Consider the following 25,450-nt stretch of genomic DNA (forward strand, 5'->3'; position numbering starts at 1 on the left):
TCCTTTGGGAGAAAGAAGAAAATCCCTTTAGAATCTCTTTCCAGAGGCTCTCCAAAGGTCCCTTTAAGATCTCTTCCTAGAGACTCCTTAAAAGGAGGAAGACATTTCTCTTGATGGAGAAAGACGATAAAGATGACGCCTCCCCAAAAGAAGATGAAGAAAGTTTGAGAAGATGAAGAAAGTCCCCAAGAGAAAGAAATTTCATCCGAAAAGATCTGTTAACAAAAATCAAATCTTTCTGGAGGATAATTAACTAAAAATTGTATTTAAATAGGGAACCTCTTGATGGATAATCAGAGGTATTTTCTTTAAATGTAATTAACGGCCAATAAAGCTAGGAGTGTACGATCCCTACCAAAATTAATAGAACCTCTTCTCGCAAGAGGGAAATTTGATCTCAATACATTTTATGTGTGTGATTTCCCTTTTCATGCATGTGAAATTTGTTGCGAACAAAGACAGAGAAAATCTGATCTATATGTAATAAAGAAAATCCATGTAAAACAAATAATCAAGCATAAAAATAACACAAAAAGTGACAACTAAAGAGTGAAGCAATGCAATCAGGGAAAGGTCCCATACATCATAATGAACTAGCTAAAACGGATAAGAATTCATAATAGTATTATTCAATCAGAAAGAAAGTTTTTGAGTGCTTCCTGAGTTGATAGTTGTGACCAAGGTTTTAAATTTCGGTTTCGAAATGCGTTTTGGTCCTCACCGAAACCGAAATTTCGGCCAAAATTTCAAAATTTCGGACAAAATCTGACAAAACCAAAAGACTGATATTTTATCTTGTCCTAAAATTTCGGCCGAAATTATCGAAATTTCAATAATTTCGGCCGAAATTTCCGGAGGATATTAATTAACGTTAAAAATCCAGATTTTTTGGGCTTTTCCTTAAATTTAGGACTGAAATTTCGGGAAAAACAAAATTTCAGTGGAAATTTTGTAAGGTTTCAGGTTTACCCGATTTTGGTTTTGTTCTCCACCGACACCCGAAATTTCGAATTTCGGTCGAAATTTAAAACCTTGGTTGTGACACAATTTGAACTTAGGAGCATTATTACATGACAAAAAATAAAATAAAATAAAAGACTAGACTAGACACTAATTAGCATAGGACATGAGCGTTTTAATGGGTTAGGCAATGGAACCACAAGTTGTGATTCAATTCTGTGAAACGACAAAGAGAGGATACAAAAGAAGAATGAAGGAGAAGATGATAGAGGAAAAGTGAGTTTGTGAGTTTCCAAGTGGAAACTCAGGACGCTTTATGTTTATTATGTATAAATTAAATATTATATAATTACAAGACTAACTGTTCACCACAAACCTTCGTCAAGGATAACTAGTCTTCAGAAAACATAGATGCCTCTCAATCAAAAGAAGAAAATACAAAACTAGCTATTTGGGTGTGATAGCAATTGTAACAGATAAAAGTAGAAAACTAGCTAAAACCATTAGCAGGAGCAACAACATTAGCATAATTTTTCTACAAGTGTACTGAGTAGCTTGGCAAGTTGTGTTCTTTCTAAACAGAAAGTGATATTTTCTCCATGCTCGAAAATTACCTGTAATTAATTCACAGCAGAGACTGATTGAACCTTTAAGAATATTTAAAAGTCATACCTCTGTGATAAGCCTCAGCTGATGAACATAATCTTTGCCCGGAAACAGAGGTTCTCGGGTCATAATTTCACCAAGTATGCAACCTACTGACCAAATATCGATGGCAGCAGTATACTCTGAACAATTAAGAAGGAGCTCTGGTGCTCGGTACCAACGGGTCACAACATACTCAGTCATGAAATCTGTCTCAGATGTTGTCCTTGCCAGTCCAAAGTCTCCTATTTTCAGATCACAATTTGCATTTAGGAGCAAATTGCTTGGCTTAAGATCACGGTGCAAGACACCGGCGGAGTGTACATATTTCAGTCCTCGTAACAATTGATATAGGAAATACTGCAAAGGGCATATAAATATTAGAGACATCTATGCTGTCAGTCAAAAGCATGGTTTTAAATTTCAGCCGAAATACCGAAATTTCGGATTTTGGTCAAGACCAAAACCGAAATCACCTGAAACCGGATTTTTGAGAAATTATAAATTTTTACATTTTTTCCAATATTTTGGCTGAAATTTCGGCACATTAACGAAATGTACTTTCTTTTACCAAATTTTGCCCAAAATTTTGGTATTTCGGCTGAAATTTTGGTTTCGGCTATGTCCAAAACCGAAACCGGAACAGAAATTTAAAACCTCGGTCACAAGCAAGTTGATACATCATAGTCATATTTAAAAATATGATAAGATGATTGTGCCAGGAAAATACTGGAATGCTGCTCAAATGAGAAATTCAAGCAAATTCAGCAAAATAAAATGGTATGATGTCACATAATGGATACAGAAGAAAGTCAGAACATGTGATACTATTTCCTCCTGATAAATAAATGCAAGTATTTGACAGGGTTTTACAGTCCCTTACATAAGTAGAAGTTCTGAATGCTTCATTATACAACTCCTTTTTATATTCTAAGTGCAAGTTAAGCTTAAGATTTTAGGTACCTCTTAAAACATTACGGCAAAAATAAAGATCATATTGGGTTAATAAAACAAAAGAGTTGCATCTTGATGCCAAATTTATAGCAGGGAGCAGAAGCATTGAAAAAGATTCTATTGGTGTCATGCCATTTGCAGACGAAAAACATGTGTAGACACCCCATTTTGACCGTACCCTAAACCTCCCATGTTTGAGCAAAACCTAACCAAATCAATCAACTAAGGTCCCAAACTTCACCCTAAGCTAGCTTAGGGTCCCACTAAGGTCCCTGCAAAATTTCGTCGAAATCCGAGCACGTTTACCTAGCAAACGAGCCAAGAGAGGACCGTAGTATAAACCAGAAATGGGGGGTGAATTTTTCCTGAACGATTTAGATCGTGGTCCAAATGGGACACCAGTCGGGTGTGCGATCATCAATTTCCGCGCGCCTTATAAAAAAACCACGCGCTCATCAAATTGTAGTGTCGATATCAGCACCCCATATTACCTCTAAAATGAGAAGAAAAATTCGTTTAAAGGGAGAGATCATTTCCAGATCTAGAAAAATCAGAGAGAGAGAGAGAGAGGCTTTTGATCTCCTTCACCGGCGATCTCGCCGGAGATCCGACCATCATCCTCCGCCTACCTTGCAGAAGCTCCGATCGTCCTTCACCTCTTCTATTTCACTTTCTTTCCCCCTGATCCAGTCATTTTCTTCAATTTAACCCTCTGTTAGTTATAAACCCTCACATTTCTATCGATTTGGGCATCCACTTCATCTTCTCCGGCTATTTTGCCGGAGTTCCGATGGCCATAAGCCATTACCACTTTGTATGCTCCATTTTATTTTTCTTCATGCTTCAGCACTTACAGATCTAAAAACCCTTTCTCTCCATCAAGCCCTAGAAATTTTTAAATCCTAGTTTCAAACCCTAACCTCATCCAGACCCTAATTCGAAGCTTAAAAATCCTAGATCTGTTGCTCGCTTCCTTTAGAACAACCTTTTAAGCCTTAGATCCTAAAGCTTTAAACCTTCAGCTACATAAAGGGCCTTTGATCGAAGTTATTTTGTATTAGATCTGTTAATTTTGAGTTTGGGTCTGAACGTGTGAGTTCATCATCTTCGGCAGGAGATTTTTGGTGTTTGACGAGTTCTTTTCGAGCTTTGATCTCAAGGTATTTGGCCAATTCCTCATCAATATATTCAGGTATTTTCCCAATCTTATAGTATCTTATTGTGTGAATGGTTTCAAATTATAGATTGAGATTCTTAATTTGCATTTTTCTGTAAGAGTATAGAAACTAGTTTCTTTGAGTTTTTCTTTTAAAAAAACCTATGTACCTTTAATCTGAGAAGCTAAGCTTTGGTTGTGCTGTTACTCAGATTTATGATGTTTGAGTGCTGTTGATATCTCGAGTGTGAATTTTTCCCTCAAAAAACTTGAGTTCAATTGGTTGTTTTCATCCGAGCTGAATGTTTTCAATGATTTTTAAATTGGTTGTTCGTAATTATGTACCCTGTTTTTTTTATCACAATACATGTAGGAAAGTTTCTTGTAAGTTCAGGTTTAAATTTAACCATGATGTGCCTTTATGAATGAGGATTACAGCTGAGGACATGAGTCAAGTTGAGATTGTGCATTTAGTGTTGCTGTCATGTTTTGATAAGAGGGAGCCGATTGTCATGTGTGTTAATCTTTGAATCTACTTACATTTGATAGGCATTGCCTTGTGTCCCCAAAGCTCTACCTATAAATCATCAGAGACCCTTTTCTTTTATTTCCTGTTGAGGAATGCTTATTAGAGATGCTGTGTTAAAGCAATGCTTTGGTGTTTGGATGGAATATGTAGGATTTTTCCTTGGTGAGAAATGCATTTAGGTTTCTAATGGTCATCAGTCGAAGCTAACCTGAACTAATGTTTTGCCAACTATACTTCATAAAAGGTGCAAGCGAATACCTAGGGAATTTATGAGTGAATAAGTTGAACATGAACTAAAAATACAATGGTTTCACCTGAGTTGAATCTCTACTGCCCATAGGTCTCTTTTACACTTTGTAGCTATGATTTGTGTGTGGTTAAAAGCTTATAGATGCTGTCCTATAATTTTTGTTTTTATGTACTCTATAGTTATGATTTCTGTTTGTTTGGAAGCATGGCTGCTGGTTTATAAGTTGTCCTTTTTGTGAATCTGGCAATCAAAGTGTTGCCGCTTTGAGTTGGTAAAACATACTACTGGGTAGTTTCAATAATGACTTACAATGTAAAACCCATCAACCAATGTTTGTCCCAAAAGTTTATGCCTGTTTGTCTTGATTTTCTCATCATATTTGCTCACAGATAGCTTATGGCATGATCTTTATTAAGTAATTAAATGACATTAAATTTGTCAAGTGGCTTTATCATGGGTTTGATTACCTTGCCACTTTTATCATGTTAACTATAATTCAGGGCGGTTTAGGTCTTTCATTTTTTATTTTGACATTATTGAATCCCTTGGATGTATGATTGTTCTCCTGAGATTTTGATGAAGATACTGTTCAAAAGGAATAATTAACGTGTATCTATCCCTAGCTAGGATGGATAGATTCGAGTGTAATTTTTTATTATTTATTTGAATGGTACAAAATATGTCAAGCAGGGTTTGATTATTTCCCTTGATTGGGTGATCATGATATAATTTCATCAATGTTTAAATAGCAAGTTCAACTATTGTTTCCTTTTGAATGCAATAGATACAGTGGGTTGTAATTTTGTTGGCTTCATGTGATTAAATGAAGAAGGGTTTTTAACTGATGGTCAAAATTTATTAGGTTTTTTTTTAGGAGACGTGCTCTGTCTCATTTAGAGTTTTTTTTCCCCTTTGCGAAATTGTCCGTGTTCCATTGTGAGTTACACCCTTCGTTAGAAGACTAACTTGTCTCATAGTCTTTCATTGCGAGGGCGATGAAGGCGCTAGCCTAAGCCCATCCTTAGGGGACTTACCAATCTTGATTGCATTCCCCTATTTCTTTTAGAAGACTTACCTAGTCTTAGTAATAATCTCCCTCTCATTTAGAAAGCTTGTCGAACCTTTTAGACATGTACTTTGAAACCTTAGCTCTCTCATTGCAAGGGCAATGAAAGAGTTATCTAGAGCCTTTTTTAGGGAGACAAGCTATGTCTCAGCATGAAATGTCTTACCCTGTTAGGAGACATGCTTTGTCTCATAGAAAGTCACACCCTTTTAGAGAGACATGCTTTGTCTCGTAGAAAAGCTTACCCTCAGGGAGACAGGCTATGTCTCATACAGAGAAAATTAAACCCTTTGGAGATAAGCTCTGTCTCATTAGTGAGTCGCATATTAGGAGACTGCCCGAGTCTCACAAGCAGTTGTACCCTCACTAGAAGACCAACTCGGTCTATTAGTTGCCTCTCCTTGCATCATTGCAAGGACGATGATAAGGATACTTGGAGCCCATCTCTGTGTTTAAGAGACTTGCCCAGTCTCACTAGCACCCTTTTTCTCTCATTTTCTTCAAGAAGACATGCTTTGTCTAGATAGCACCACCATCTCATATAGTTACCACTTTAGAAAGTCTTTTCCATTAGCATAGGAGTCTGTCCTTAGCTAGAGAGTCAGTCATTCTTTCAGGAGTCAGTCCTATCATCATTGGGGTTAGGATTCTATCCAACCTCTCATCAAGTCATTTTATCCAATCTTGCAAGGTATAGGATGCTGTCCAACCCTTGCAGAGTAGAGATTCTGTCTTTCCCCCCGCAAAGTATAGGATGCTGTCCAACCTTTGCAGGATATCAGGAGTCTGTCTTACCCTTATGATGATAGGATTCTGTCCTCTTGTGTCAAAACTCAAAAACACTTGAAAAACATCTGGAAAACCAAAAATCTCAAAAATCTTGAGTTATTAAGAGTGTAGTTAGGAAAGTCTGTTCCGAACTACGTTGGCTTGATCCCTTTCCACAGGGTACGTAGTGCAGCTTGGGATCCACATCCCAGGTCCAGCCAAACCTTTCAAAATAAGCATTTCAAAACCTCCAAAGATACAAAAATTCTTTAAAATCTTTTCAAAAAGATCTTCCCCTAGAGTTAGGAGTCTGTCCTAGATTTTTGAGGTGTTTTAGAGTTAGGAGGCTGTCCTGATTTATATTGATATGGTGTGTCCTGTCGTGTGAGTGTTCCTAGAGTTAGGAGGCCTCGAGTTGATCGGTTAGACATTTAGTCGAACTGATGGCTAGACTAGGAAGCATATAGTCAGCCCATGGTTTTTCTTAGGATGCACAGCCTAGTTACACATAGGATGTAGGACCCACCTGCATTAGCTTAAGGCTAATCTACTTGCATTAGTTAGGGCATATAGAGAGTCCTAAAAATTACAATTCACATGAACTTAAACAATTGTACAAAAAGCTTTAAAAATCAGTCGAGTCTAGTGGATCGAGTCTAGGATAACGGTTCTAGATGGTTAGGCATCGTAGTTTAGAATAGGTCATCGAACTACGTCGACTCTGATTCTTCCCGAGGCCGGGATACGTAGAGCAGCTGGGATGGATGGCCATCTTGGTCCGAGTCAAGTCTTGCATTAGAGTTTTAGGATTTGTCTTGTCGAGTCGTGTATAGAGTTGAATTGTGTTGTGTGTTTTGTTGTGTTTTCTTACTTTCATGTACAGATCCTATACTTTTAGCTGTAGCATGCATGTGTTTGTACACCAGAATTTAGAAACCAATTAGGTATGACATTCATAACCTAGTTATTCTCAGGTGACACTTCTTTCATTTCTTTTATGTGTGCCTATTAATCATCTCCGAGACATGCATGATTAGATAGATGCCTTCTCGGAGATATTCGTTCCCATTTCATATGACTTTCGCCCAAAACTCTTCAAAATCAATAAGTAAATGGCATAAGAGACAGGTGTTTGCACTTGGGCGGATGAGGTGCTCTTAGGACCTTCCAAATTCGTAACCAGGCATGAACCTTCTTTTTATATCTTTGGTTATCCGTTGCAACAGAGCTGGGATCCAGGGCCCACTTCCTTGGATGGCGACTCTTCTTTGTTTGAGGTACGCCTCGAATCTAGGCTAGTCCCCGAATCGAGAGGTATCTCACCTTTTATCGCCACTCATGTTGTGAGAGGCACTTCTTTCGAGAGTTCCTTGGTAGAGCTCTCCATTCACGTGGATGATCTGTAGAGAGATACTTCCTCTCGGGGGTTCGTCCCCCGCCTCTCTCGGATCGGGGTCCACAACATGGTCTTAAATTTTCACCGAAACCGACACGAAATGACCGAAATGGATGGGTTTAAACCTTCACAAATCTGTTTATTTTAGACCTCTACAAATCGAAGGGTTAGGCTGATCCTATGGAGATTATTTCTTGGGCACACCCTATCCATGTCAAGGGCCATCAAATGAAAGGTTTGGATCACCCCAACAATGTGGGCCCCACAGTGTTTCTGGTCGACGGACCAGATAACTTATCTGGTTGATTGACCAGAAACACGTAGCCCATTTATAGAAATAAAGACAAAAGCTGATGAAAAGTGAGCCTGCGTGGCTGGTCTGACATGCAACAGACCAATTGCGAAATACCTTTTGCGATGGACGCTAGCAAATCCCATATATATATATATATATATATATATATATATATATATATATATATATATATATATATATAGTATGAGAAAACGGTTTCTACACACAAGTGTAGATAAGTTATCTACACACTAGCTTAAAATACATTGAAGGCCATATTGTTTGGGTGATCCAAACCATTCATTTGATTGGCCCTCACATAGATAGGGTGTCCACAAAAAATCAGCTCGATAGGATCATCCCAACCCTACGATTTGTGGAGGTAAAATGGACGTGTATAAACCTTCACAAATCTGTCCATTTTTTGCCTCCACGGTTTGAAGGGTTAGGATGATCCTATGAAGCTGATTTCTTGTGGACACCCTATCTATGTGAGGGCCCATCAAATGAATGCTTTGGATCACCCAAACAATGTGGGCCTCCACTGTATTTTAAGCTAGTGTGTAGATAACTTATCTACACTACTGTGTAGAAACCGTTCTCTCTCTCTCTCTCTCTCTCTCTCTCTCTCTCTATATATATATATATATATATATATATATATATATATATATATATATATATATATATATATATAAGAGAAAAGTGTAGCTACACATCCGTGTAGCTAACTTAGCTACACCGACGCCTTAAAATACAATGGGCCCCACATTGTTTCGGTGATGCAAACCATTCATTTTGATGGGCCCTCACATAGATAGGGTGTGCCCAAAAAATCAGCTCCATAGGATCATCCCAACCCCACGATTTGTGGAGGCAAAAATGGACGTGTAAAAACCTTCACAAATCTGTCCATTTTTGCCTCCACAGTTTGAAAGGTTGGGAACTTGGGATCATCCAATGGAGCTGATTTTTTGGGCATACCCTATCAATGTGAGGGCCTATCAAATGAATGGTTTGGATCACCCAAACAATGTGGGTCCAGTGTATTTTAAGTCGTCGGTGTAGCTAAGTTGGCTACACGTATGTGTAGCTTCACTTAACTCTCTCTCTCTCTCTCTCTCTCTCTCTCTCTCTATATATATATATATATATATATATATATATATATATATATATATATATATAGAGGAAAGTGTTTCTAGTCCGGCCGACTAGAGATCATTCTCTAGTCCACCACCCAAAAACACATGGGTCCCACATATATTGTGGTGATCTAAAGCATTCATTTGATAGGCCTCATCATAGATAGGATGTCCACAAAAATTCAGCTTCATAGGATCTTCTTAACCCTTCGATTTGTGGAGTTAAAAAATGGACAGATTTGTGGCGGTTTATAGCCGTCCATTTTAAGCTCCACAAATCATAGGGTTGGGATGATCCTATGAAGCTAATTTCTTGGGGACACCGTCTCTATGTCAGGCCCCATCAAATGAATGCTTTGCATCACCCAAATATGTGGGACCCATGTGTTTTTGGTCGGCGGACTAGAGAATGATCTCTAGTCGGCCGGACTAGAAACACTTTCCTCATATGTATATATATATATATATATATATATATATATATATATATATATATATATAGTATGTGCAGCTGCACAGATAAGCTATCTGTGCATGGGATCCAAAGACATCCTATTGGTTCATTTTTTGGGGGATCCAAAGCATTCATTTGGAAGGCCCTTCCATGTCTGTCCATTTTCCCCTCCAACTTTGATTGGGTTAGGATTAGGATGATCCTATAGGGCTGATTTTTGGTACACACCCTATCCATGGGAGGGCCTTCCATATGAATGCTTTGGATCCCCCAACAAATGTGCCCCCCCCCCCCCCCCCCTATGCTTTGGATCCCATGCATTGATAGATTACCTGTGCAGCTGCACATACTTTATTTTCTCATATATATATATATATATATATATATATATATATAAGAGAGAGAGAGAGAGAGAGAGAAGAGTAGGTACTCCCTGGAGTAGATAACTCATCTACTCCCTAGCTTAAAATAACAGTTGCGACCACATTGTTTGGGTGATCCAAAGCATTCATTTGATGGCCCCCCATATAGATAGGGTGTGCCCAAAAAATCAGCTTGATAGGATCATCCTAACCCTATGACCTGTGGAGGCAAAAATGGACGGATATAAACCAGCACAAATCTGTCCATTTTTTGCCTCCACAGTTCATAGGGTTAGGATGATCCTATCGAGCTGATTTTTTGGGCATACTATATCTATGTGAGGGGCTATCAAATGAATGCTTTGGATCACCCAAACAATGTGGCCGCAACTGTTATTTTAAGCTAGGGAGTAGATAAGTTACTTAAAAAATTAGAAGTATGCCACTCGTATGATGGGACCCAACATAAATAATAACACACGATATCAAAGATAGGCCCCTATTCCAACACATGCCATTCACAAAGTGAGTTATCTGATATTCCTTAATGCTCTGTTTGACTCTTCTTCATCACATCATATGGTATATTCAAGGGACAAATAGTAGTGAACTCCAACACTTTCAAGTTTCACATTAGGTCTCATTGCCTACTCCCACTCCAACCGAGTAGCCTGAGTAGGATGTAGAGAAATCAAATAAACTACCATCATTTTTGTTTGCTTATTATATATTCCCTGGTGTCATGGAGTAAGAAACAAAGTACAGTTGTGAAGTCAATTTCTAAAGCTGATAGTTATTTCATATGGGACATTCCACCGGGATACATTGGCCTTTCATGACTCTACGACCACGCAAATAGCCGATGTACGTACCAATGCTTTAGCCAGCACACAGCACTCTTTTCTTGTGGACAAAATGGAACCCATTGATTCCTCTACAAGCTAGTCTACAATGCATGGCTCAAATACCCTGCAGCTATCTCAATAATATATTAGTCCCTTATTATTAATGTTCTAAGATTACAAGCGTTGTAATCTTATAGGTCATTAAGGAACTTTTTTTTTGAATGGTTGTGTTTAATGTTTTAAAACAAACCATTCAAAAAAATGTTTTAAAACAAGATAACGGATAGGTCATTGGGAATCTTGAGTCCTGATAATAGATATTTAAGCAAGAAGAGTGCCGTCTGAAATAATCATGAAGCAACTATCCAAGCAATAATTTGTAGCATCAAGTTTAAAATGCAGTTGGACAATAGATTGATAGTGATGGACTTAGTGTCAAAGTCATTAACAGTAAAAGGAGTTCGCATACACTCTATTCAGAAAATCAAATATTCCTGAAACCCTTTTAATAATCTCAGTACTATTGTTAGAGGCAGTGACATAAACAATCCGTAACTATTATGATAAGTAATAAGAAATGAACATGCCTAAAACAATGTTAATTATTGATGCAATTAATTAAGGAAAATGTTATCGGCACTACTGTATTTTGATGAGGGCACTCCTCACTTTATTACAAGTACGGTATGGCCCACACCATAGGATGATCCAAACCGTCCATTAGATGAGCCACAGCCTAAATAGGATGTGCCTCAAAAATCATTTCCATTGGTTGATCCTAACCCTCCTATGGAAATGATTTTTGAGGCACAACCTATTTAGGCTGTGGGCCATCTAATGGACGGTTTGGATCATCCTATGGTGCGGGCCATACCGTACTTCTAATAAACTGAGGAGTGCCCTCATCAAAATACCGTCGTGCTGAACTGCTGATAACATTTCCCTTAATTAATGCCCTAGAAAAATTGCTTGTGACAAACCTGGCAATGGTCATCTGTCAACGGCTGGTTGGAACGTATTATCTGATGAAGATCAGTATCCATTAATTCGTACACAATGTATACATCGTTGAAGTTTTCCTTCCGTGGAGGGCGTATGATGTCTTTCATGGCAATAACCTGCAACAGGGAACAACTAAGAATTCATGTCATGCCAATCCCAAAGCACCGACGGAGAACCATTTTAGAATGTCAATGCAAGTATAAGACAATGTAAACTAGCCATTTCAGTCACAGAAGATCAACAGTTGAAATGCAGATGCCAAAAATTGATTATTTACCAAACACAGTGAGAATTTTATATTGGCTAAAAGATACTCCAAACAACACGACTCTAATGTTACATGTAAGAGTATTATTTACATTACATATTTAGTGTAAATATTTTTAGGGGAATGATAAATTCACTCCCTTTTAACGGCATCACTTTACTACCATTAAAAAGTAAGTCCCTCCCTCGCTCCCTGCCGCCAATGCAAAAGCCAGCTCCTAGGCAAATTTCATCGTCACTGTTGTCTATTACATTGAAGATTAGAGAGCGAGATTAAGAGGAGAAGAGAAGATAGAGAAGAGAAGAGATTGAGAGAGATCTATATCACTACCTCTCACACAATTATAATATATATATAAGTGAAAAAGACACAAACTTACAAGTGAAAAAGACACAAAATTACAAGTTTGCCCTTAGTGCGTTTAACACTCCCCCCCTCAAGCTGGAACGTATATATTGTACATTCCAAGCCTGTTAGAAGCATCTTTCAATTTCGCAGGCCCCGATGGTTTGGTGAACATATCTGCAAGTTGGTTTACAGATCGAGTAAACACTGTGCAAATTTCACCATTTTGAATCCGCTGATGAATGAAGTGACAATCAACCTTAATGTGTTTGGTTCGCTAATGGAACACAGGATTCGTAGCGATATGAATTGCAACCCTATTGTCATAATACAACTGTGCTCGAGATGTCAACGAAATTGCAATCTCTGATAAGGAGTGAAGCCAAATCAGCTCTCCACTTGTATAGGACATGGCTCGTTATTCTGCCTCTGCACTTGACTGGGAAACAATATCATGCTTTTTGCTTCTCCACGACACCAAGTTACCTCCAAGGATCCAACAAATGTGCAATATCCGGTGGTAGATCTCCTATGTGCTCGAGTGCCCAATTTGCATCAGTGAATCCCTCTATTTTCTAATGGTCATATTTCCTAAAACACAAGCCTTTGCCCGGAGTACCCTTCAAATACTTAATGATCTAAATCACAGACGCCCAGTGGGAGGTACGTGGAGAACTCATGAAGCGACTGACTATGCCTACTGCAACTGATATGTCTGGCCAAGTGACATTCAAATACATCAACTTCCCAACTAACCTCTTGTATCAACTAGGATCATCCAACAACTCTCCCTGATCTGGGAGAAGTTTAACATTCGGGTCCATAGGTGTAGTTGCAGGCTTCACCCCCGTTGAACCTGTCTCCTAAAAAGATGTCCAACACATATTTCCTTTGCGACAAGGAGAGCTCATAACGAGAGTGTGCTACTTCAATCCCAATGAAATACCTGAGAAAGCCCAAATCTTTAGTAGAAAATTCTCCTTGAACGAAAGTCTTCAACCTTTGTATGCCAGCTTTGTCATCTCTTGTGATTACAGTGTCATGCACATACACTATCAAAAGGATATATCCAGCCGTGGACTTATGGTTGAAGACTGAATGATCGACGGCACACTGCAAGACCAAAGCGCAAAACAGCGTCACTGGACCGTCCAAACCACGCCCTAAACGATTGCTTCAGACCATAAATAGCTCTATGCAGAAGACATACTGACGAGCACATCCCCCCTGAGCAACATACCCAGAAGGTTGCTCCATATACACCTCCTCAGCAAGATCGCCATGAAGGAAAACATTCTTAACATCTAGTTGGTATAGTGGCCAGCCATGATTAACAGTTATAGAGATCAAAACACGAACCGATGGTATCTTGGCCATAGGAGAGAAAGTCTCCTAATAGCCCACCCCCAAATGTCTGAGTGTACCCTTTTGCAACAAGGCGAGCTTTTAGGCGTTCAACGGACTAATTTGAATGATACTGTTGGAATATGTGACTTGCCTAAGGGCATTTAGGACTTTGTACATTCATTTATGTTTTAGTATAAAGATATGAGTCAGGGGGAGATTACCCTAACTCATTCATTTTCTCTCTCTAAACTTTCGGTTAACATGGTATCAAAGCCTTAGGGTTTTCTGATCCCTAGGGTTCTCTATCAGCCTCCATCTTCTCCGCCACCCCCCTCCATTCTCGCCGCGAAACCCTAAACCCAACTCCGGGCCAAGTTTCATCCGAAGCACACCGGCATGCTGTCTTTTTCCTCCTAAGAAGGGGTCGTTTCCTCTCAGTCGAAGGTCCCAGGCCCTCCCTCCCACCATCTTCTCCTTCCCTGCGCATAACCCCTGGTCCTCTACCCCCTTGCAGCAACCCGTACCTCTCGGCCGGGAACGAGGATTTGCAAACCCCCCCCCCCAAAATTTTCCAGGAAAATATTTTCTTCCCAGCTTCCAGGATCGAGGATTTGCACCCCCTCCCCCCCCCCCCCCCCCCCCCCACACAAAATCACTTTCCTGGAAATAAGTGTGATTCGCCTCACCTCCAAAAAAAATTCCAGCCCTCAATTCCTAGGTTTGTTGGTAAGCCCCCCACCCCAAGTTTTTCAACCCACATCATTTTTCCTCCTCTTCCTTTCATCCCTTGGTAAACCCTACAACTCTTTTCTCCCTGTTATTATGTGTTAGATCTTCATCTCCTATCCTACTTTGATTCTTGTTTGTCTTTGCGGCTCCCCTCTGTGCCCCATGGCTTCCCTCTTGTCAAGCTTCATCGATGCCCGTCATTCTTGGAGCCGCGTCTAGCTTTCTTGGCGTATCCTAGTTTGCCCACATATTCTGTTATCTCCTGTTATTCGTCTTGGTTTGGATTGTCTGTTTCTTTCTTGGTTGTTGTTATGGAAGAGGTGCTTGACAATCCTTCTGGTGTTCGTCCGACACCCTCTTTGGCATCTTCTTCGTCATCATCTCTCTCTGTGGATGGATCATTCCCACATATCACTACTGTTAAGTTGGATGGGGCAAACTACGTTACTTGGAAAGCAGCCGTCGAGAAGTATCTTATTGTCCGTGGGAAAGCCCACGTCATTCGTCGTGATCCTCCTCCTACGACGGATCCCACCTTTGATCGATGGGAACAGGAGGATGCTCTTGTTTGTACCCTTCTGTGGCAGAGTATGGCCCCTCACGTCTCTGGGCCCTTGATGCTTCTACCTACTGCGAAACGGATCTGGGATCAGGTTACTCTTCTTTACTCTGGCGTGGCAAACATTAGTCGGATCTGCTCTACCTATTCTGAATGGGTGCGTTTCCGCCGTGGTGATCTTCCTCTTGCCACCCATTACAGCCAATTCGTTGGCCTCTGTCAGCAGCTTGATGTTTACATGCCGCTTACCACGGATCTCACAGAGGCTGCCCGTCAGAGGGATCAGATCCGTGTTGTGCAGTACCTTAAGAGTTTGGGTCCAGAGTACATGCATCTTCGTCAGCAGATTATCGGTTCTGGCGCTATTCCTTCCCTTACTGAGGTTTACTCCCGCGTCCAGCAGTGCTCTCCTGGTGATCCAGTAATATCTGTTCCTATTGATGGTTCTGCTCTCGCGACCTATGATGGCAGTACTCGCCCGCCTCGTGGTAGGGCCTCCTCTAGTCGTGGCCGTGCAGGCCGTGGTGGTGGTCGTTCTGGTGGTGGCCGTGGCCGTTCTTTTTGCACTCACTGTCAGCGCGAGGGAAATTATATTGACCATTGCTATACCCTGCATCTCGAGCTTCGTCAGGCACGCTCGGCTCACATGGGTGCTACTACTGCTTCTGCTTCAGATTGCGCTCCCTCTGCTTCTGTTCCTGCACCAGCTGATTCCACCTATACATTATCCCGTGCCGATTATGAGGAGTTCCAGCGTCTGCGGCTCAGTTCTCATCCTCCCTCTGCAGGTTTTGCCCAGCCAGGTAGTTCACCCACTACCCTTATATCTAGCTCAGGGTCATGGATCATTGACTCTGGGGCATCCAATCACCTGACTGGTAACTCTTCTCAACTTCATTCTTTTCGCTCTTTCTCGTCTTCCTCTCAGTCTATCACCCTTGCTGATGGGTCAACTACACCTATCACTGGTGTTGGTCATATCTCCCCTCATCCTGCTCTTACCTTATCTTCTGTTTTATGTGTACCAAAATCACCATTTAGTTTACTTTCAGTTAGCCAAATTACTAAATCTCTTCACTGTTCTGTCTCATTTTTCCCATCTTACTGTTTGTTTCAGGATCTCTCGACTGGGAAGACAATTGGAACGGGTCGTGAGGTAGATGGACTCTATCGTTTTGACTGCCGGCCGCCTACTGTCTTACATAGCTCTGTGGATACATTTTAGTGGCATTGTCGCCTGGGGCATCCTTCACTTCAACGGCTGCAGCAGACTTCTCTGGTTCCAGGACCTTTTTCTAGTTTTCAGTGCTAGTCCTGTGAACTCGGGAAACACCGTCGTGTGTCGTTTCCGTCCTAGATCATTAGAAGAGTGTCTAGTCCATTTGAATTAGTCCATTCTGATGTATGGAGACCCTCTAGATTCGCGTCTAGTACTGGCTTTCGGTATTTTATTGTGTTTATTGATGACTTCTCACGCATGACCTGGTTATATTTACTGAAGAGTCGATCTGACGTGTTCTTTGCTTTTCGCACATTTCATTCTGAAATTAATAATCAATATAATTGCAATATTAAATGTCTTCATACTGACAGTGCTGGAAAATACTTTCTGATACTAATGCCTTTCAATCCTATCTCTCCCAACATGGGATTCTACATCAGTCTTCATGTGCGTACACCTCTCAACAGAATGGTGTTGCTGAGAGGAAACTTCGTTATTTGCTTGAAGTAGGTCTCACTCTTCTTTTTCAGATGAGTGTTCCTAAGGCATACTGGAGTGATGCCCTTCTCACGGCGTGTTTCTTAGCAGATCGCCTTCCTTCCTCCGTCTTAGAGGGTGCCTCTTCTTTCGAGATTTTATCTCCTGGTAAGGAACAGTTTCCTCTGACACCTCGTGTATTTGGATGCGTTTGTTTTGTTCATCACCTTGGACCTGGCCGTGACAAACTCGATCCCCGGTCTGAGCGTTGTGTCTTTCTAGGGTATTCTCGTACGCAGAAAGGCTATCGTTGCTATAGCCCTCGTCTGCGTCGCTGGTTTGTCTCCGCTGATATTATGTTCTTTGAGTCTGAGGCATTCTTCCAACATGGCACAGCATCTTTCACCCCTTCTCTCGAGTCCGAGGTCTCGCTTCCCTTACCAGATCTACCTGCTTCTCTTCCGTCATCTCCTATTTTCGTGCAGCCAGCTTCTGCAACTTCTACTTCTTCTGCCACGTTGGAGAAACCAGCTCCACCTAAAATTACACAGCAGTATCAGCGGCGCCAAGTTACAGATAGGTCTCTTCTACCTCCTTTCGCACAATCATCTTCTGAGCCGATGATCCCTCTCTCCCGCTCTCAGGTATCTTCTCTTCCGCCTTCCTCTGTTGTTTCTGATTCTCCTATTGCATCTCGTACGAGATCCCGTTCCACTGCACATCCTATTTCGAATTTTGTTTCTTATGATAAGCTCACCAGTACCTTCCAGAGCTTTGTTTCCTCCTTGTCTTCTATGTCTTTACCACAGTCAGTGACTGAGGCTCTTGACCATCCTGGCTGGCGTGATGCTATGAACCTAGAAATGGGCGCTCGTCATAGTAATGATACATGGGATCTAGTTTCCCTACCCGCTGGTGCCCGTCCTGTTGGTTATCGGTGGGTTTTCTCCATCAAATACCTCCCTGATGGTACTGTCGAGCGCTTAAAAGCACGGTTAGTCGCGAAAGGATACACTCAGACTTTTTGTGTTGACTACACTGAGACCTTCAGTCCAGTTGCGAAAATTCCCTCTGTCCGTGTGCTCCTGTCTCTTGCTGTTAATCATAGCTGGCCCCTTCATCAGCTGGATGTGAAGAATGCCTTCCTCCATGGCAACCTGACTGAAGAGGTGTATATGGAGCAACCACCAGGGTTTGTTGCTCAGGTGGAGACTTCCTCCTACGTGTGTCGCCAACGCAAGTCACTCTATTGCCTCAAACAATCTCTGCGTGCGTAGTTTGGGAGATTCAGTGAGGCAGTCATGCGCTTTGGCATGAAACAATGCGCAGTGGATCACTCAGTCTTCAGTTATCACTCTTCAGCTGGGTGTATTTTGTTGATAGTTTATGTGGATGACATAATCATCACAGGGAGCAATTCACAAGGTATACAGCGTTTGAAAACCTTCTTGCAAAAGGAATTCTCTACTGAGGATTTGGGTCAGCTCAGGTATTTCTTGGGGATAGAGGTTGCTCGTTCTTCTAGAGGCTTGTTCCTATCACAGAGAAAGTATGTCTTGGACTTGCTAAAAGAAACAGGCAATCTTGGAGTAAAACCAGCTTCTGGACCCATGGATCCTAATGTGAAACTCGTTCCAGAAGAAGGAGAGTTGTTGGAGGATCCTGGTAGGTATCGCAGGCTTGTCGGTAAACTTATATATCTCACGGTTACTCGGCCAGATATTTCATATGCTGTTAGAGTTGTCAGTCAGTATATGAGCTCTCCACGTACTTCTCACTGGGCTACGGTGACACAGATTCTCAAGTATTTGAAAGGGGCTCCAGGGAAGGGATTGATGTTCAAAAGACATGGTCATATGAAAGTTGAAGGCTTCTCTGATCCAGATTGGGCTGGATCCCCAGCAGATAGACGGTCCACCACTGGGTATTGTACATTTGTAGGTGGTAATCTTGTTTCATGGAAGAGTAAGAAGCAGGATGTTATAGCTAAGTCCAGTGCAGAGGCTGAATACAGGGCAATGACACAGACAAGCACGGAACTTATTTGGCTACGTTCACTTCTTTCTGAAATTGGCTTCATTTCATCTTCTCCTTCGCAGCTTTATTGTGACAACAAAGCTGCAATATACATTGCCAACAATCCAGTCTTCCATGAGCGCACCAAACATATTGAAGTGGATTGTCATTTTATCCGTCAAAGAATCCAGAAAAGAGAGATTTGCACTGTGTTTACTCGGTCAGGGGACCAATTAGCTGATATGTTTACAAAGTCCTTAAATAAGTCAAAATTGAGTGATATATGTAACAAGCTAGGAATGTATGATATCTACATTCCAGCTTGAAGGAGTGTTGGAATATGTAACTTGCCTAAGGGCATTTAGGACTTTGTACATTCCTTTATATTTTAGTATAAAGATATGAGTCGGGGGAGATTACCCTAACTCATTCATTTTCTCTCTCAAAACTTTCGGTTAACAGATACTATAGCAAAGACCAAACGACACCTAACAGGTCAAGCTCTAGATGGAAGGGGAACCGACTGCCATGTTTTATTAGAGTGAAGTCAATCCATCTCAGCATCCATAGCAGCCCGCCACCCGAGATGAGACAAAAAGTGTAATCGACTTAGGCAAAGTAATCAAGGACATACTAGAAACAAATGAGCGAAATGAAGGTGAGAGATGCTCATAAGAAACAAATTGTGAGATAGGATGTGCAACTGTGAGAGAACGAGTGTGGGATGCAGTTAGGAATCAGATAAAGGAGAGGAAGTGCGGGGGGATCGTCTGACTGTGGAAGAGGATCAGCTGGTGGAGATGATGCCTCAGCAATAGGATGAAAAATCTATCGAGGACCGCGAGTATACGTTTTCAGTTCAGAAGTAGTAGTGTCTCCTGTAGGTCTCGTAGTAGTCTCTGGAATAGTCGTAGGAGGTGGTGACAGCGGCGGACTCAGCAGAAGCGGGAGAGGCATACTAGGCATCGCAACAGAAGCAGGAGGTGGATCAGAAGAATAAAATGTGCTCTCAAATAAAGTGACATCAACTGATATAAAGGTTTTATGCAGCCTAGGACTATAACACTTGTAACCTTTTTGGGTACGAAAGTAACCCAAAAAGATATACATCTCCGCTCTAGGGTCCAATTTGTCAAGACCGGGAGTCAACCTCTGAACAAAACAAGTACACCCACAGACACGTGGTACTAATGGAGAAGGATCACCCAAAGGATAGAAGATAGAAAAAGGTGTTTGACCGGACAAAACCTAGGAAGGGAGACGGTTACCTAAGAAGCAAGCTATGAGAGTCACATCACCCAATGTATCTTGGGAACTCTGATTTGAAACATGAGAGTTCGAGTCATATCAAGCAAGTAGCGAATCTTCCTGTTACTCCATTTTGCTGCGACGTGTAAGCATATGAGGACTGATGAATGATGCCACGAGAATCAAGAAAATGATGAAACTCATTATCCACAGAAAAATATTCCTTTGCATTGTCAGTACGCAAACAATTAATAGAACAATTAAATTGGTTAGCTACCTCAAAGTAAAAGGTACGAAAGCACTGAAAACTTGAGAACGATCTTTAAGCAAAAATAACCATGGTGCACGTGAATAATCATCAGCAAATATGACGAAGTATCTAAAACCATGTAATGTAGTGCGAGATGGACCCCATACATCAGAATGAATAAGTTCAAAAGAATGCGACAGAATGCAACACACGACTACTAAAACGAGAAGGGAAAGACACATGATGATGCTTTCCCAACTCACAAGACTCGCAAGTAAAACACGGAACAGGACTCGACACAAAAGGGGACCTCCAAAGCTTGTCAGCAGGTGGGTGGCCCAAACAACAATGCCACTGATAGGCATCAACAGAGGTACTGAGTGCAACGCCAGTGCTGGTTCGATCTAAGTAGCAGAGGCCATCAATCTCACGGCCCAAGCCAATCCTCATCCCAGTCTTCAGATCCTGAAAAACACGGTAAGAGGGAAAAAAGAAAACAGAACAGTTTAGAGATTTGGTTAACTAACTAATTGATAATAAACTAGCAGGAAATGATGGAACAGAAAGAACTGAAGATAAATGAAGACCCATCGATGTGGAGACTACACCAACCCCAGTGACGGGGGATGTAATCCCATCATCTAAGGTAATAATACGAGGGCCCAAAGAAGGAAACGACTGGAATGAAGAGAGAATGTTAGGATTACCAGTCATATGATGAGATGCTCCTCAATCAATGAGCCAAGATCCAAAAGGTGTACGAGAAAGAAAACATGAAGGGCTACCTTATTGGGCAAACGTGGCAGCGGGATGTTTTACTTTGTACCGTAGACACACAAGTTCATCGTAATCCACACGAGTGACAACTAAGGAGTCAATACAAATAGATGGCGCTGGAGCCGAATAACTATCAGAAGTGGCAGTTGAACCACTCACAGGCTTGTAGGGACGAAGCTTCGGGCGTAAATCATAGCAACAGTCAACACTGTGGCCGTCCATACGACAGTGTACAATAGCGAGACCCACGTCCACGGCCTCCACCATCTCGGCCTCCCCCTGAATCATGGCCACTCATCCACGGCCAAACTGACCACCACCACGACCCCGATCACTCCCAACATATGTCGCAAGGGCAGATCCATCCACAAGAGGGTCATTGTGCTGAACAACTCGCATACGTTGTACTCGAGAGGTGTCTGCAAGTGTGGGAATGGACCCAAAACTAACAATCTACTAGCGAAGCTGGAGATAATCAGGGCCCAAGGAATCAAGAAAACGAACAACTCGAGACGCTTTTTAAAGAACTGCAGGATCAGCAATGAAGGGCATCAATAAGTCAAGTTGCTGACAAAGGATGATATAATCACTGTAATGGGCCCCCACCGACTTGTCCCCTCTTTGGAGACTAAACCACTCAGAAGAGAGATCACAGATACGTGTAAGATTATCTGCAGCAAAATAAATCGTCGCCTCGTGCTCCCAAATTTCCTTAGATGACTCAAGATACATCATGGAAGCAGCAATTTGGGGTTCCATGCAACTCCAGAGGAATGCTCAGACAAAGCATCATCTTGGAGCCACTTATCATATGATAGATCAGAGGTAGCTGGAGATGAGCGCTCAAGAAAACTAACTTTGTCACGCCCAAGGAGATAGGTGTGTACAACCCTCCTCCAAGGCGAGTAATTTGTCCCATCAGTTTTATGGAACTCATCTGAAGGGGAGCCTCCACAGGAATATAACTAGAGGATGGGGTGTAGGAAGCAGGGGAAGCCTCAGTTTAAGAAAGGCTATTTGCTGAGAGGAGGGCTCCATAGGATCCATAATAGATAGAAATCAACACTAGCAAAAGCACGAATAGCCAACAACCACGACACAAACAACAACCACTAAGAAAGCCACCAACAACAACCAACAAGACATCCAACAAGTCAACCACCGACAAGTTGATCACCACAATAATACCAACAACAACCATCAACAAAGGGGCTATAACCCATCTACCAAACCATCCACCAACATACTCACATGAAGACATCAACATCTGGTTTCGGGACAAAGAAGGATGAACAAACACCACCCAAACATATATGGAAACAAGAAGAGACGAGTAATCAACATCCCACAACCGACCACAAGGTAAACGGGCAAGAAGAAACTAGTTTAGATCATAAATAAGAGGCGATTAGGGACTGATTTGTAATAGAGCTTGAGTTGGGGATATGATTTTACCACAATTCTAGGTTGTACGGGTAGGGATTAATTGGTGTAGGGTTAAGGTTATGCGAAAAAATTCACATATAGAGGTTAAGGGTTGTGAAACCCTAAAGAGAAAATGTTTGAGGGGTGCGAATGGGTTGGGTGAAGGGTGAGAGTCGTCTGTGGGTTGAAAAAAGATGGAGAAAATAGGTTATGGGGGTGCGGCACTGTTAGAAGGTGAAAGGGAAGGGTGCGAGAGGGTATAGAGTGGAGAGGATGGGTGTGATAGGTCTATGGATGAACAAAAAGAGAAAAATAGGTGTTGGGGTGGGGTGGGGTGGGAGGGGGTGTGGCACTGTTAGAAGATGAAAGGGAGGGCTGCAACTAGGTATAGGGTTGAGGAAAAATTAGGGTTAGGGTAAGGAGAGGGCGACAATAATATGGAAGGAGGGTTTAGGGTTAGTGTTTCAGGTGTTCTAGGGTTAGGATTTTGTGATGCAATTTCTTCAAGGAGGAAAAGTTTGATCTTCAACCTTTTGCCCTGATACCATGTTGTCTGTTACACTGAAGATTAGAGAGAGAATAAGAAGAGAAGAGAAGAGAAGAAAGTGCGTGAGAGAGATCTATATCACTCCCTCCCACACGACACAAAATTACAAGTTTGCCCTTAGTGCATTTAACAGTCACTAATTTTTATTTTTATTTTTTGTTGTTGCAAGAAAAGGAGACTTATCTTTGATAGAACAGAACCTACAAACGCTTGAAGCACCATCTTCCCAGGCAGTTCTGTGAGCTTCCCTTGATGAGTTTCCCCAATAACTTCCCAAAGTACAGCTCCAAGCAACTGTTCAACGCTTACACGGAGTCCAACGAAGCAAATTTCTCCATCAAGAATAGGTTCGGTCAATCAGTGTAGTAGCTTCTCTTAGTGGAGGCTCCAGATATCATTTAAGTTTGCACATTTAGTCTTAGAGTTGTTTTTTCTCATTCTAAAACATTATCGTGCGCTGATCTCGAATTGGATATATGAAATTTTCAGGCTTTTTTAAGACACCACCAATTTTTTTTGTTTCACGGATTTTCTTTTTCTTTCAGATAATTCCAACTTCAGATCTCATTTCATCATTTTACATCTTGGTTCTTTTTTCCATTACGCCTATGTCTTTGAAATTTCTAACATTTCACTTGGATTCTCTGTCCGCCCTTTTTCCTCTATTTCATCCCATTTTAGAAATAGCAACCCATTTTTTGTTCTAATCATTTACTGGCTTTTTTTTTCACGTCATAATCCCTGAAATAGTCTTCCATTTTTTGCATTTTGTGAAATTTCATATCTAGATATCTTTATATGTCCTGTTGTTATTAGGCCTTTCTACAGTGAAAGCCCTGGCGGATCTGTGCTTCAGAAGGTAGAAAGACACTAAGATGCAGGGAGGAACAGGTAAATAAGCACCATATCGGATTTCCTAATGCTTGATGCAAGAAAAAACATCTAGAAACCCGAAAGCAAAGAAAGAAAAAATGGAAATTGTGTATTAGGAGGGAAATTTGACTGATTCTACTCGCCAAACAAGAGAGATAGGAGAGCGATGGAGAGAGAAATGAAAGACTCAACTGAAACGAGAAGAGAAGAGGAAACCAGAGAGACGAGTTGTCATGGAAGAAACTGGAGGGTGGGAGGGACTTATTTTTACCGGGTAGGGAGGGAGGGAGAGAGAGAGAGTACCAGGTAGCTAAGTTGTATATTTCGTTTCGTTTCGGCCGAAACGGGCCGAATTTCGGTTTCGGACAGGAAACCGGAATGAAATTTGGTCAGAATTCATTTCGTTCCGAATTTTGTTCTGTTTCGGCCGTTTCAGTCCATTTTGGCCGAAATTGTCTGAAATGCAAAAAAAATTAAAAAAATTTACGGGAATGCCACTATAGCTATTGGGACTGTTTTTGGACCATTCTACCCTCATTTTATGACTATTTGTGACCGTTTAATAGCCGTTGGAAGGGTATTATCTGTCTTTTCGATTTTCACACCGCTATATATACCCCATTAACCATTGCTTTTCCACACTCTTCTCTTTCACCCTTCTCTTACAAACTTCATTTACAGACTTTCCCACCTACTAAGATCTACTGAACTCTAATCTTCTTTTAAGCTCTTCAAACTTCTCTAATTTTCTAACAATTTCTATTTTTTTTGCATTTTTTCATATTTTTAACTATTTAAAAAAAAATTCCCTCTGGAAAGCAGAACGAAAACTTTCGACCGAAACGCGGAACGAAATGGCCGAAACACTGAAGCGTTCCGTTCCGGTCGCCAAAACAAAAAGGCGAACAAAACGGATTTTACAACTTTGCCGGGTAGTGAAGTGATGCCGGTAAAAAGGGGGGTATGTGGAAGATGCGGGGGCGAATTTATCATTCTCCATATTTTTATTTCTTTACATAAGTAGGATGGGGCCCATCATAGATGGCCCTGAGTTTATTTTATTTTTGAGAAAGATAAAAAATTCATTAATGTAGAATAATATGTAAGGCCGGTTTAGGTATTACTTGTAATTTAGAGGTATTATAGTCATTGTACATTGTTGCCCTATTCGGGGACTATATATACATCGTTTACATGAGGAGCTCCCTAGTGGAGACTTTCCATCATCTCTACTCCTTTCTTCTTCCTCTCCTTAACCCTTATCTCATTTTTAGCATTGTATCAGAGCAAAGATCCTAGGAAAGAATGAAGAATGGGAGTTTTATCTCTATCCATCTCTCATTCTCGCTATCCTCTCTCTAGCGCGACTCTATTTTTCTCAAACCCTTCTTGTGCGCAATCTCTCTCAATCCTAGTTTCTCTCTTGTGCAAAAATCTCTCTCTCAAAACTCTCCTAGATTCTTTCTCACGCATCCCTCTTCTATCTCGTATTTCTCTTTTTTTATATACACCCTAATTTTTCTCTCTACTAAATCTCACA

General features: G+C 41.2%; 1 protein-coding gene across 1 annotated transcript in view; it reads right to left on the bottom strand.

Moving 5' to 3' along the window:
• The window catches only part of MPK4 (MAP kinase 4), a 46,346-nt gene that overhangs the window by 4,660 nt on the left and 16,236 nt on the right, over positions 1-25,450 (bottom strand). Inside the window, exons 3-4 of the mRNA XM_077389382.1 lie at positions 11,806-11,943; positions 1,633-1,965 (exon numbers count right to left, since the gene is read on the bottom strand). Coding sequence (XP_077245497.1) covers positions 1,633-1,965; positions 11,806-11,943 — 471 coding nt within the window. The remainder of the gene's footprint in view (positions 1-1,632; positions 1,966-11,805; positions 11,944-25,450) is intronic.

This window comes from Tasmannia lanceolata, unplaced genomic scaffold (assembly GCF_043159265.1).
Source record: "Tasmannia lanceolata isolate RefF3 unplaced genomic scaffold, GAP_Taslan_0.1 ptg000008l, whole genome shotgun sequence".
Classification (NCBI taxonomy): domain Eukaryota; kingdom Viridiplantae; phylum Streptophyta; class Magnoliopsida; order Canellales; family Winteraceae; genus Tasmannia; species Tasmannia lanceolata.